The sequence below is a fragment of the Micropterus salmoides genome, unplaced genomic scaffold (genome assembly GCF_014851395.1).
Source record: "Micropterus salmoides isolate LMB-PRFRI ecotype aquatic unplaced genomic scaffold, ASM1485139v1 Ms_hic_scaffold_9, whole genome shotgun sequence".
In the NCBI taxonomy this organism is placed as follows: domain Eukaryota; kingdom Metazoa; phylum Chordata; class Actinopteri; order Centrarchiformes; family Centrarchidae; genus Micropterus; species Micropterus salmoides.
Genome location: NW_024044681.1, coordinates 32,748,611 through 32,760,880, shown reverse-complemented (window position 1 = coordinate 32,760,880; position 12,270 = coordinate 32,748,611). Strand labels below are relative to the sequence as shown.

Sequence of the window (12,270 nt, the reverse complement as noted above, 5' to 3'; positions counted from 1 at the left end):
TCTTACTTGTGTGTCATAGCTAAATGTATGGAATTTATGGCATTTATGGAACTGAAATTAACTCAGTGAGTGACTTGTGTTTTGTGTTTTCAACTACCAGATGCGTACCACCAAAAAAGTGTCCGTGTGGCCTGTGGCCTTTGTGGGTGGCCTACGGTATGAGTCTCCTAAAGTAAACACCTTGGGCAAGGTGTATGGCTGGAAGACTGTCTTCGACCCACACCGGCCCTTTGCCATCGACATGGCTGGGTTTGCAGTGAACCTGCGCCTCGTTCTGTCTAAACCTCAGGCTTATTTCAAGTTACGTGGGGTGAAGGGAGGTTACCAGGAGAGCAGTTTATTAAAGGAGCTGGTCACTCTCAGCGATTTGGAGCCTAAAGCTGCTAACTGCACTAAGGTATGAAAGGGGACTCTGTGCATGTTTGAAATGTTGTGTGACCCATGTGACTTGGCTTCTGTAAATGCTTCTAGTGTAAGAAAATGTGTAATCCTTGGTTGTCATAACAATTTGTTCTTAAAGTCAGTAAACTGTCAGCTTACAGCTAATTATTTATGCTTACAGCTCATTTAAAATATACTCTAGACATTGTGTAGCAGGTATGATGTAGTATATTACTACTGCACAACATTATGACCCAACATTTCTGTTTTAGTGTTTCATCATATTAACTCTATTCCTGCTCTTCTCCATCCCTTTTTTTTTTTCCCGCAGGTTTTAGTATGGCACACACGGACAGAGAAGCCTGTGCTGGTAAATGAGGGCAAGAAAGGATTTACAGACTCTAATGTAGAGATATGACATACTTCATCTGACACAGGTAATAGCAGAGATTTAGAAATGCAAATTACTGCATTTACACACTGTGATTATTTTGGGGGATGGGCCAAAGTGGAGCATCTCAGCACATAGTACGTGCACCATAAGATATGGACCTCACTTGAAATAGATCTCTGACTTCTTCAAAACATGTTTAAAGAATTGTCTCCTGCAGAGGAAAAAAAATTGCTTTGGTTATTACAAATATATTTAGCCACAGTAGGGCTCTTGGTTATGTTGGTCAGTCAGTCAGTCTGCCACTTGGACTGAATATCTCTAAAATTATTGATTGGATTGCCATAAACTTTTTAACAGAACACTCATGGTCTCCAGCAGATACACCCTGACCTTTCATTTAGCACCACAGTTGTGGATGGATTTGAACATATATCTATGGTGCCCTGAGATGAAGCCTGATGATTTGAATGATGCCTGAATTTTCATCTAGTGCCACCAGCTTGTCAAGGTTTTCACTAATCAAGAGAAATATCTCTTTATCTACTGGATTGATTGGCGGGATAGACTGAAAATTGTGTACAAGCTCATGGTGCCCAGAGAATAAATCATAATGACAATGGTGACATTTTTGTTTTTTAGTGAAATGTCTCAACAACTGTTGGATGGATTGCCATGAAATAGAGATGTTCATGTCCCCCTCAAGATAAATTGTGATAACTTTGGTGATCCTGTGACTTTGGTTTATGGTCAAATACAGTACCTGCAAAACTAATGACATTTCCATCAGCCTCAATTGAACTTTGTGTTTAGTACTAATTAGCGATTGTTGCATGCTTTTTAGTAAGATGGTGAACATGGCGAACAGTATACCTGCTTAGGATAGCAGCATGTTTGCATTACCATTGTGAGCCCGTTTAGATCATAGAGGCCGGACACTAAAGCGTAACTCTCAGTCTTGTTCATAAAAGTGACACTTTTTTTCAATTTGCATCTTGTTTCCTTGTTTGCCTGTGTTAAGTGTAAAATTGTTCTCATTTCAGGGGAGGCATTTATCCATGGGATTCTACCAGGATTCAAACCAACCTCAGAGCTCCTTAAAGCATTAGCCAGGGTCAACAAAATGATCACAGCACAGTAGCTGTAATTCACCACAGCTTAGTAATGGAGGCGCACCTGTCCATGCCAGGAGACAGCACTAGCCGTGTGCGTGAACTGACCACAGAATATCAAAGCACAACTGCACAAAAACAAGCCGGCCTGCTCTGCTCGGAGCATTGGCTGATGCGAGACACTGGTAGGAGTTGCCAAAAGAAGCTTGCTTGCTGAGGTCTCCTCGGAGAGCTGAGACAAAGGATGTTATGCGATTTGAACCGCAGGAAGAGATGGCACTGCAAGCAATAAAGAGCCCTCTGAGCCTAGACAACGCCAGCCAACCATCCAATCAGCATTAAATAGGGCCCTTTTGTTCTGAGGCGAGCTGGCTGTCGGGCACAGGGCTGCACAGAGGAATAAAAGGGGTCCTTGTCTTAAGTGAGTCAGCACTGACTGACAGACTGCACTGAGGGGAGCTGAGCCCCCCTCCACCCATGTACTGTACAACACTGAACTGTTTAGATAACATCCTGAACCTAGCACTAATTAGGAGTCATGTTACTCCTTAACACACATGCTCAGCCATCACGCTGCACATGATGAGCACACATACACACGTGCACTCAAAAAAACATGGAGCAATGATTTATTACAGTGTAACAGTGAAGTCCTCTCTTACAGTCATTTACTGTATTTATTCCTGCTGTAACACTATTGAGGTCTACTCATATTTAAGAGAAGTATTCCTAAGGGCCTGTCCACTTCTCAGGCTTCTTCATAAGCTAATTATGATCCAACTGAGTGAACTGAAGGTTTCTCAGCAGAATTATTTATTGTTTCAGAGTCACTGGTACTATTCACTTGTAAGTTGTGAGCTATGCTCATGTGAGTCAATGGGACATGAAGCCATTACTCTAAAAATCGGATGCGCATCCTTTCAAATAGCTGTATTACACAATCTTAATTATTCCCACCATGGATGGCTGGCATGCAAGTGATGATTTCATACCCCATTGACTTGCAGTGGCACTGCTAATGTTCTCTGACTCTGGTCATTTATTGATGTGACAATACATCAATAAACAACCCTTAACTTAAGGATTGTTGCACACAATGCTGCTTGTGTTTCATGTGAAGGTTTTTCACATCACTCTTGCTTCAGTTCAGATTGTCCCATGGCCTTTTGTTTTATAGGCAAAAATGTGTCCATTTCAATAACTGCTACCCGACACGTTCTGCGGAACATTCACACAAGCAATACAAATCTATCAACAATATCAAATACAGCTGCCATCCCCAAACAGCAATCATTACTCTTTAACTGGAAATCCATGAACAAGAGGATATACCTGGTAATTCTGCTTTATGTGTAAAGAGTCACTGTAACTAAAGGTACTGAATGTACATAGGTATAAAATGCTGCCATACAAACAAGCCTCTCTCTGTTTTTAAGATATTATATTCGAGAATGACCATATTAACAACATTAATATCCCTGAATTTGAAGGTTCAACCTAATTTTTGTAAATATTTAAGACACAAGATACACAAAAAATGCCCATACAGGCAGTGATGACAGTCACTGGATGTCTGCTGCCATGCCAAGATCAGGCGTCTCCTCAAAGAGGACCTTGTAGTCACCCTCCTGCTCCTCAAACACAATTACCTTTTTAGAGTTAAACAGAAAAAGTGAGAGAGAAAGAATAGAGAGTTAGAGCTTTGAGACTTGACTTTGCTGTGTTTTCACACTTTGAAAATGTAAAATTAATCATTTAAGTCCATTACAATGCCTGGGATTTTGTTTCTTCTGTAAATAGAATAGTATGGTGAAAATTGCTATTTGTTTTCTTGCCAAGAGTGAGTTGAGTAGATCAATACCACTCTCATGTCTGTACACTAAAAATGAAGATATAGCCAGCAACCGGGTATCTTAGCTTAGCACAATGACTGGGAAAAGGGGGTAACGGCTAGCCTGGCTCTGTCTAAAGATTAAAAATAATATGCCTGCCAGCTCTTCTAAAGCTCAATATTTCACAATGTGCTATGTACAAGGTAGGTTGTACAACCGGTTGTAAAGTGAAATTAAGTTTGTAACTCCCTTCTGCTACGTAGCAGACAATATACAGTAATACAAAAACAATCATAAAAATGGTAGACAGAAATAAACTATACTCATTGGAGCAGTGTAAAAGCCGCTCTGCAGTCTGGTGGTGCAGCAGAAGAAACTTCTGTCTCTGCCAGAAGGCAGCAGGGTGAACAGGCTGTGGCTGGCTGGATACTGTCCTTTAATATCCTTTGGGCTCTGCATATGTCTTGTGTGTCTAGTGGAATCAATCTTTTCATATAACTCTCGGAAAGAAAACAACTAAGCGTATTTCCTATAATATCAAACCATTTCTCTAACGAATGCTGGTATCATACACAGCTGTACCTGGTTGACTCCGCTGTTGAGGAAGGGACCAGGGAGGTAGAGAGTCTGCTGGGGGCCAATTGACCAGTAGCGGCCCAGATTCAGCCCGTTAATAAAAACAACACCTTTCTCCCAGCCCTGTGGACCCACAGAAAATTGCAGGGCTTCACAATGTATACAGAAAAGATTTCTCATACAAACACACATGCACAAAAAATGTACATAACATAAAAACAATACGTTTCATGTCACTTACTGGCAACTTCACAAATGTGTCACTTGGATACCCGAATGCAAACAGCCTCCCCATGAAAAATCCAGGGAAGCTGGGAGTTTCAGGGAGAGTTTTCCAGGGTGCCTGATAAAGACTGAAATGAGGGATCCACTTCAAATACACTATTACATCAGAATGAAAGTGATATGCAGCGCTTTAAATTCAATAACGCGTACAAACCTATCAATAAAGCTGGGTTTCATATCAAGGCTGTATATTGTAAAATCCCGCAAGGGGATATTGTTTAATAAAACGTCTCCCACAAGGCCTGCAAGAACACAAATCAAAATTGGCTTGTATACTACACACTGACTCCTTGAGTGATTTAATAGCACGCATAGCAATGAACATACTGTCTGTCGATCACCTTTGTGTTGTTTGTCAAGGTCCTTTCCCTGATGAACTCGTCCACAGTTTTCCACCAATAAACTCAAGGTACGCTGTCCCTGTAGGGATTGATTGCTTTTATGTCTTTTGCAAGTTTTAACAGTCAACACTTCAGCATCCATCACATCAGATAACTGAGAATGACGTTTATTGGACATTTGCCTTCGTTGTCCAACTTGATGCCATACCTTACCATCAGGAACCGCCAGCTCCCGGCTTTGGCGCTTGAAAAGGCCAATGTAGCTTCTGTCTACAAACACCTTGGAGGAAAAATATTGCTGTCAAATAAGTTACGTTATAGTACACAACACATAAACTCTGCTTCACTGAAAGATCTGTCATCACCTCTACACAACATACATATGCTGTATCTCCTGATACTGGGAAATACACTTATTCGCTTTCTTGCTGAGAGTTAGATGAGTAGAGTGATACTACTCTCACACCTGTCCTTTAAATATCAAGCTCCAGCAGACAGGTAGCTTAGCATAAAGACTGGAAACAGGGGGCAACAGCTAGCCTGACACTATATATCAAATCTTATATCTGATGTCTCACACTGACAAGAAGTTTCCAGGAAGTCAGTGTGCCTGGCCGAGAAATTCTCCCTCGTAAAACCACAACTTGTCAGTCCATGTTTTTGTGTGGAATAAACAAATAAGATATATTATAACATCATTGGTGAGCTTACGAGATTGCTGGTAGGCAAATTGTTTACCTTTGGACAGACCCAAACTAGCTGTTTTCCTCTTCCTCTTCCATTCTTAGCAAAGCTAAACAGCTGCTGGCTCTAGCGTTATATTTTGCACACAGATTTGAGATTTGTATATATTTTCCCGTTTAACTCGCAGCAAGATAGCATATTTGCCAAAATGTGAGACTTTTCCTTCAAATTTAATTTCAATCAGTGATCATGATGGCAACCTATCCATACCGCATAAGGTCAGATCATTTAAGACCATGCCATCATGGACAACAAGAACTCACTAGGGCACGGTCTCGGACATTGTCTCCAGACTTCAATAATCCTCCTCTGGTGATGGTAGTCTCATAGAGCGTGTATCCATAGGACTGGCCATTCCTGTTGTTCACAGGTAGATTCTCCATGTTTACTGGCTTGAGTGACTTAAATGGCTGCAGAACATTGAAAGAAAAAAATTGACCTCATTGACTGAAAAGTTAAATTCTTTTCATTACACGTACATTACATAATATGCAACAGATAATCTTACATAAAACATACTCCCTCAGTGAAGCTCAACGCATCCCATAAGGACAGGTGCTGGTACATGACGGCTGGTTCATAAGCCTCCCTGTAATGCAGGGCCGGCATGTCAGGGAAACTGTCTTCTCCTGCACAGAAAGATTAAAGATCAGGCAATGAGGTCCGTCACGGCATGTTTTCACATACTTAATTCTCATTCAAGTTTAGTGTTTAACTTAGCCTACTGTTGAATCGAGAAAGTAAATCCCTGAGGAGATGGTACTTTGGAGTGTACTCCCCAGCTTCAGACAAAGGAGCGTCATAATCTGAAAAACATGGTAGTCATGTGCTGCCACCTGCTGGTGTTCCGGTCGGGCCACACTGTCTACCTGAGCAGCGCATGTGCGTCGCGGAGCCTTTTTCTATCCATTTCGGCGCCCATGTTAACAGATTTGAGCCGCCACACAGCTCGCGGCGAGTCTATGATGTCTATGATGAAGCGGATCCGTTTCAGATTAAAAAGCCCTCGAGCGTTTCTGTGCACATAATCCCTGAATTTGTTAACAAGGACTTTATTGTGTTGTATTTATCAACGGCAAACTGGATGTAGAAAGAGAGGGCTGGCAGTAGTAGCGCCGCAGCAGCCTGTCGGTGTGGACACTGCGGGCCGCAGAAGTTTACGCACAGGTAAAGGTAGGCAGTGTGGCCCAAGAGTTAAGTTCATTGCTGTTCTGGAGACACAAAGAACAAGAACATATCCTCTAGCTCTGACATGGCAGTGCTTCATCATTCATCATCACGCCTTGTACATTTGGATTAAAGACACCACTAGTTTGTATATGACAGAGAGCACATGACTAATGGAACCAACCATAGCTGGGGACCAGTGCTTTGTAGGAAGGATCAGCCAGTGCTCCGCTCATGAAGCCAAAACTGGAGCCTCCGTGGAACATGTAGAGGTTGACAGACATGCCTCGCCTCAGAATTTCCCTCACAGCAGACACCATATCTGAAGAGAAGTACATGTTCATTGTAAACTATAGTACTCAAGACCGGTCTTGGTCTTGAGACCATTTTTTGATGGTCTTGTCTCGGTTTCGGACATTGAGGACTGGATTCTATTTCAAGACCAGTCAAGACCATAACTTTGGGAATATCCATGAATTGCTTTTGCATTGTCTGATTTATTTGTTCCATCATAACCTTGATTGGATGTAAAACGTATTGTTTCAAATGCAACCAATAACCCTAATTAAAAATGTGTTGTTCCCGTTAATGACTGTCCCCCCCCTACCTGTGATGGTAAGCATGGAAAATGTGTGTTGGATAAAGATGCTTAAGTTGATTTCAGCTCTTAGTGTTTGTATGTGGGTGTTTTAATGGGAAAGTGGATCTTTCAGATCAGTTTGAGAAGTACCTATGATCTCGTTCCACATTTTATTGTGTGTCATGTAGGGGGAACTGGTCTTGGACTTGACTTGGTCTTGCCCTCCTTCGGTCTTGGTCTCGACTTGGTCTCAGGCCCTAAAAGTCTTGGTCTTGACTACAACACTATTGTAAACATCCATGCAACAGGGAAATCATAATAATGCACACACATTTAATCAAGCCATTGAAACCTTTTTGACCTTCTGCTGATTTGACTTTCAGAATTTGCACTTTCATTTGCATTGGTGGCGTTCATCATGCAAAAAGCAAAGCGGTGAGGAAATCTATATAGGCGTCTCAAACACACTGAGAGAGACAGCCTTTGTTTACAGTTAACAGTGACTTGAGATTAGCAGGTAAAATTAAAAGAAATACTTTAAGAAGAGATGTCTGTCGCCTACTGAATGACAAAGGACAGAAAGTAAGTTGACCTCACCAACATGTGTTTTTCAAAGCTGATACCAGTATTTCTTAAGTAAATCTGCAGCAAGTTTCAAGAAGAATTAATAACCCTATATAATAATTTTAAAAATGTGATCATTGTGATTGGATCCAAGAAGTAGGCTGAAGATTTCTTACCCTCTAAGAAAGTCTTATGAGGGTCTAACAGGAAATAAAGGTCCAATGTCCTGGCATAACATATTAGTTCTATTTTTTTCTAATTTGATACAAAGTACGTCTTATTAGTGCACCATAAAATAAAGTATAACCTTATTTTCCCCAGGGAACCACATTAACATCAAAATATTTTTTTATATGTGAAATGTGCTTGGCCACCTACACAATAGTAATAAAGATTGGGCTACATTACAGCCTTTATGTGAAGAAAGCATGAAAAAAAGCAATATAAATGAAAAATTAATTGCAGTTTTCAAAAAGCTGTGATCAGAGGAACCTCCATCAAATTTACTGCAAATATCTGTAATTAAGAAAGTATCCCTACATATGCAATAAAAGTTTGTTTTTCATTTACACCTTTATGAGATATTTGATGGTGAGGAGACCCAGGATGGTGCAGTTATATTGGTATGTGCCTTAACCATTCGGCTACCAGGCTGAGAATCTCCCTTACCCTCTGGGGGAAGCACATGATGGAGGTCACCCCACACATCATACCAGCCGGTCCAGTAGTCCATCACCATGGTAGGGCTGTTGGGCTGACAAACAGCGCAGAAAAAAGGCCCACACTATCAGCTGACAGAGCTCAATGTCCAGTGTTTCATTAACTGTTTATACTTGATGTCCTTAGTGACAGACAGTGAAATGATGTGGAAAGGTAAGATACACACCTGGATAGCATTCAGATCCTGGATGTCTCTCTGATTTAGCTTCTGCAGCTTTATTGATCTGATAACTACAAGATTGGAGATCACAATGTAAGCTGTGTGTGTGTGTGTGTGTGTGTGTGTGTGTGTGTGTGTGTGTGTGTGTGTGTGTGTGTGTGTGTGTGTGTATTAATATACTGTACCTCCATCCACACCCCCTGACTTTAACGTGTTGTGGCTGTCTGATGTGAGTAAGAGCTCACTGATCCCTCTGGACTGTAAAGCCTTTCAAAACAAAACAGAATATTACAACAGAAGGTATGGACATCATCAGATTAATCCATTAGCTTAATATCAATCTCTCCTTGTATGTTTACTGTAGGGGGCATTTTAATTAAGCAAGCCTACCACATTACCTCTTTAATAAAAAGCATGTAACTTTCATCCTTTGCAAAGGATCCATACTCGTTTTCAACTTGCACTGCAATAATGGGACCACCTTTCTTGAACTAGGAGACACAAACAAAACATTTTAAGGATGACAAGGCAAATGAAGTGGAGCTACAACAAACTTGTTTCCAGCTATAGTGACAAAATGCAACCTGCAGTGGAACCACTTTTGGTATAAGTTTGTCAAAATAAGTATTGACAGCCTGAGTAAAGCCTGGGTATGTCGTCCTCAGTCTCATGCTGCCATCGCTGAGAAGCCAGCTGCAAAGAGACAGACAAAAAGATGCTTATCATGACTGAAGCCACAGAGCTGCAAGAACAACGGAGGCACAGTAAGTCTAAAATACTGGACAAAGCTTCACACACTGACCAAATCTTCCCTTACAGCAAGATGGGACTTTTTTACCCTTATTTCACTCAACAAAAAAGTGGCACTTTGTGGTTCAGATCAAGTGGCTTTTTTGCTGTCGGGGAAAATTCATTTACTTGAAACTTCATTTCATTTATTCAGGGATATAAACCAGTCAGAGCTCGTTAAATGAAAGCATTGGAGAAGTTTGAATCTACATCCCACTTTCACAAATACACAGAACATTGGGAATCATATACATTTTATTTTCTCAAATAGTTATAAGCAAAGTTTACTAGCACTACCTTGGCAGTCCTCCTAGGTCCAGCTCAGAGGAAATGTATGGCCCAGGACGTAAAATCACCCACAATCCCAATTCAGCAGCAAGATTGACGTAGGATCTGAAACCCAGACGGAGAAGACAATCAATAAGCATTTTCTATATGCACAAACACAAAGTTTAGACCGTGAGTGAGGTCACATATCTCCTTGTTTGAGGAGTGTGAAATGTCCCTGGCAACAGCAGCGGCTGAGGCGTCACATCCCTCCTCACTTATCACCGCTGTGTTGTTAATTGCTCGCTAAGTTGCTGTTGTCGGGGAGATGCCGCTGTCGTCAGATGGGACCTCTCTGCCTGTAGCCACTCCCCTGAGCACTGGGGCTTAGATGATGAGAAGAGAAGGGGAGTATTCCCAACATGCCATAGAGCAAGTAATATTGTTATAACAGCTATAGAGGTGGGGCAAGGTGTTTTCATTCTTAATTTGGACATTTTTCAGTTGCTGATGCGGTTCATTGAGAGCATTGGCTGCACTCACATAAGCAACAAACTGTATGGTGATTAATTATCGGTGTGTTTTGCATTCAGGTAAAGGAAGAGTCACACTACTCCTTACTCTAAATCCAGCTGTGTGTGGAAGTTGAAAACCCCTCTCTCTGGCTGGTGCAGACTCCATGGCACATACCTGCGAGGATGCAGGACGTTTTCTGTTAACATTCAACCAGTGACCAGTCTTGAGAAACAAAAACACATCCACAGTAATTTGCCTACGTAGTGAGGGTGTTGATTCCACAGGCCTTCATTTTCATCAGGCGGTCCCTCCAGTAGGCCTTGGGCACACGGAAATAGTGGATGGATCCCCCGAGGATGCGGAAGGGCTCTCCCCCCAGGGTGAACTGGGATGAGTTGGTGCTAAGACCCACCTTCCTGCTCATTCTCCGTCCCCCTGCTGGCATGCTGGAAGAGGAGTTGTGGCTTATTTGTGTCACACTCACATAATATAGCACATAGACTATTGTGCTTTAACAGACCACATGATGCTTGATTGGAATTTGCAGACATCTTGTGCTGGCAAACCCAACCACAAAGGAGGAAGAACATATTTGAATTTGAGTTTCATTTCAACCTAAATTTTACATAGGTCTATACTTAAGATATATTTATTATTATATATACAGTTACAAGAATTATATATATATATATATATATAGTCCTATCTTTCATGCCATAGTTAAAGCTTTTGCGAAATTAAACAAATTCTCTAAATTATAATGATTTTTATTGTGAGATAGCAGTGAAAATGTTTCACTACATAGCTTCACCTAATATCATGGCACCAGTATAATATTACTATAGAGATTTCCTGTATTTGTCTGTGATAGAGTTCTAGTATAGTATCACACTGTGTCTCTTGCTATATCCCTACAGAAACTTGCGGCATTGCAATGATAATATAGTGGGTCATTAATTGACTGTAATTAGGTATTACATTAGGTACAACAAGCAGCCTGAAAGTAGCTCTAACTGAAACATGCTGAACAATAGTGAGAACTAACTTACCCGAGATATCTGTACATGATGAAGCCAACAATGCACAGGCAGACAAGTGCACATTTCCTTTTGTGCGAATTTCTTACCCTCAAGACAACCATCGAGAGGATGAGTGATCCCTTTCAGTGACATAGGAAGCCGTCGAGTCAAATTAAGGGCAGCATCTGAGCATAGATACAAGCACGACGCTGGCATGACGAACGCACCGCCTCGTGGGAGTGCCCCTGTGCAGAGCCATGGAAATCTAACACACCTTATTAACAGGGTTTGGTTGTGTCCGTGTTACTCATCGGTCTAGCAAAAAAAGTAGGTGAAAATGACGAAATGACTTCCAATAGCCTATAATTATTTTCCAGATAGTAATATTGATTTATAAAAACATATCGTTTCTTCAAACACAAGAGTTCATGAAAATATAAACATACTTATGTTAACCATTTAAAGCTTATTATATCAGCATCTGTAAGTGTAAAACAAACACAAAAAAACCCAATAAAAACAAAAACGAAAAAACAGCTGGTGACATTTTTTCTAAGCCTATATTTTCTATAGCCTATATTTTCTATAGCCTATATTGCAGACATAAAAAAAAAAAACAACAATCCAACATATACAAATATCAAATATCAGAAAGGGCATGACCCGACATAGGGACAAAACAAAAACAAAGCATCACTAAAGTCTTAATTATAGGGTATGTATACAGAATCTCACAAAAGTATGTACACCCCTCACATTTTTGTAAATATTTGATTATCTTTATTATCCGATGCATATCTTTTCACATATATTGTGAGATAGTGTA

The 12,270-nt window shown here is 40.8% G+C and overlaps 2 protein-coding genes across 5 annotated transcripts in view; one reads left to right on the top strand and one right to left on the bottom strand.

The window, feature by feature from the left end:
* The window catches only part of LOC119895935 (galactosylgalactosylxylosylprotein 3-beta-glucuronosyltransferase 1), a 37,800-nt gene extending 31,728 nt beyond the window's left edge, over window positions 1–6,072 (top strand). For all 3 annotated transcript variants that reach the window (XM_038709357.1, XM_038709355.1, XM_038709356.1), the window contains 3 exons: window positions 101–397; window positions 713–818; window positions 1,816–6,072. In XM_038709357.1, coding sequence (XP_038565285.1) covers window positions 101–397; window positions 713–799 — 384 coding nt within the window. In that variant the 3' untranslated portion in view covers window positions 800–818; window positions 1,816–6,072. The remainder of the gene's footprint in view (window positions 1–100; window positions 398–712; window positions 819–1,815) is intronic.
* On the bottom strand, window positions 3,430–11,602 carry LOC119895934 (beta-galactosidase-1-like protein 2). 2 transcript variants are annotated; one of them, XM_038709353.1, is made up of 19 exons: window positions 11,475–11,602; window positions 10,686–10,871; window positions 10,531–10,599; window positions 9,940–10,035; window positions 9,438–9,546; window positions 9,252–9,344; window positions 9,039–9,120; window positions 8,860–8,924; window positions 8,643–8,727; window positions 7,014–7,151; window positions 6,388–6,468; window positions 6,182–6,291; window positions 5,926–6,072; window positions 5,127–5,198; window positions 4,919–4,997; window positions 4,732–4,819; window positions 4,534–4,645; window positions 4,299–4,415; window positions 3,430–3,533 (listed from the first exon to the last, which is right to left on the bottom strand). In XM_038709353.1, exons 1-19 carry the CDS (start codon window positions 11,564–11,566, stop codon window positions 3,447–3,449), a joined length of 1,908 nt encoding a protein of 635 aa, XP_038565281.1. In that variant the 5' UTR covers window positions 11,567–11,602; the 3' UTR covers window positions 3,430–3,446. The 2 variants fall into 2 exon arrangements, with proteins under 2 accessions (XP_038565281.1, XP_038565282.1); XM_038709354.1 differs by lacking the exons at window positions 3,430–3,533; window positions 4,732–4,819 and having other exon boundaries at window positions 4,300–4,415.
* Window positions 11,603–12,270: the final 668 nt, after the last annotated feature.

Bases quoted from the DNA above. Each gene is read 5' to 3' on its own strand.
- LOC119895934 (XM_038709353.1), bottom strand. From the start codon at position 11,566: ATGGTTGTCTTGAGGGTAAGAAATTCGCACAAAAGGAAATGTGCACTT. The intron at 10,600-10,685 runs GTAGGCAAATTA...GCATCCTCGCAG, and splicing joins GGAATCAACACCCTCACTAC to GTATGTGCCATGGAGTCTGC. The intron at 4,416-4,533 runs GTAAGTGACATG...GTGGGTCCACAG, and splicing joins ACACATTTGTGAAGTTGCCA to GGCTGGGAGAAAGGTGTTGT.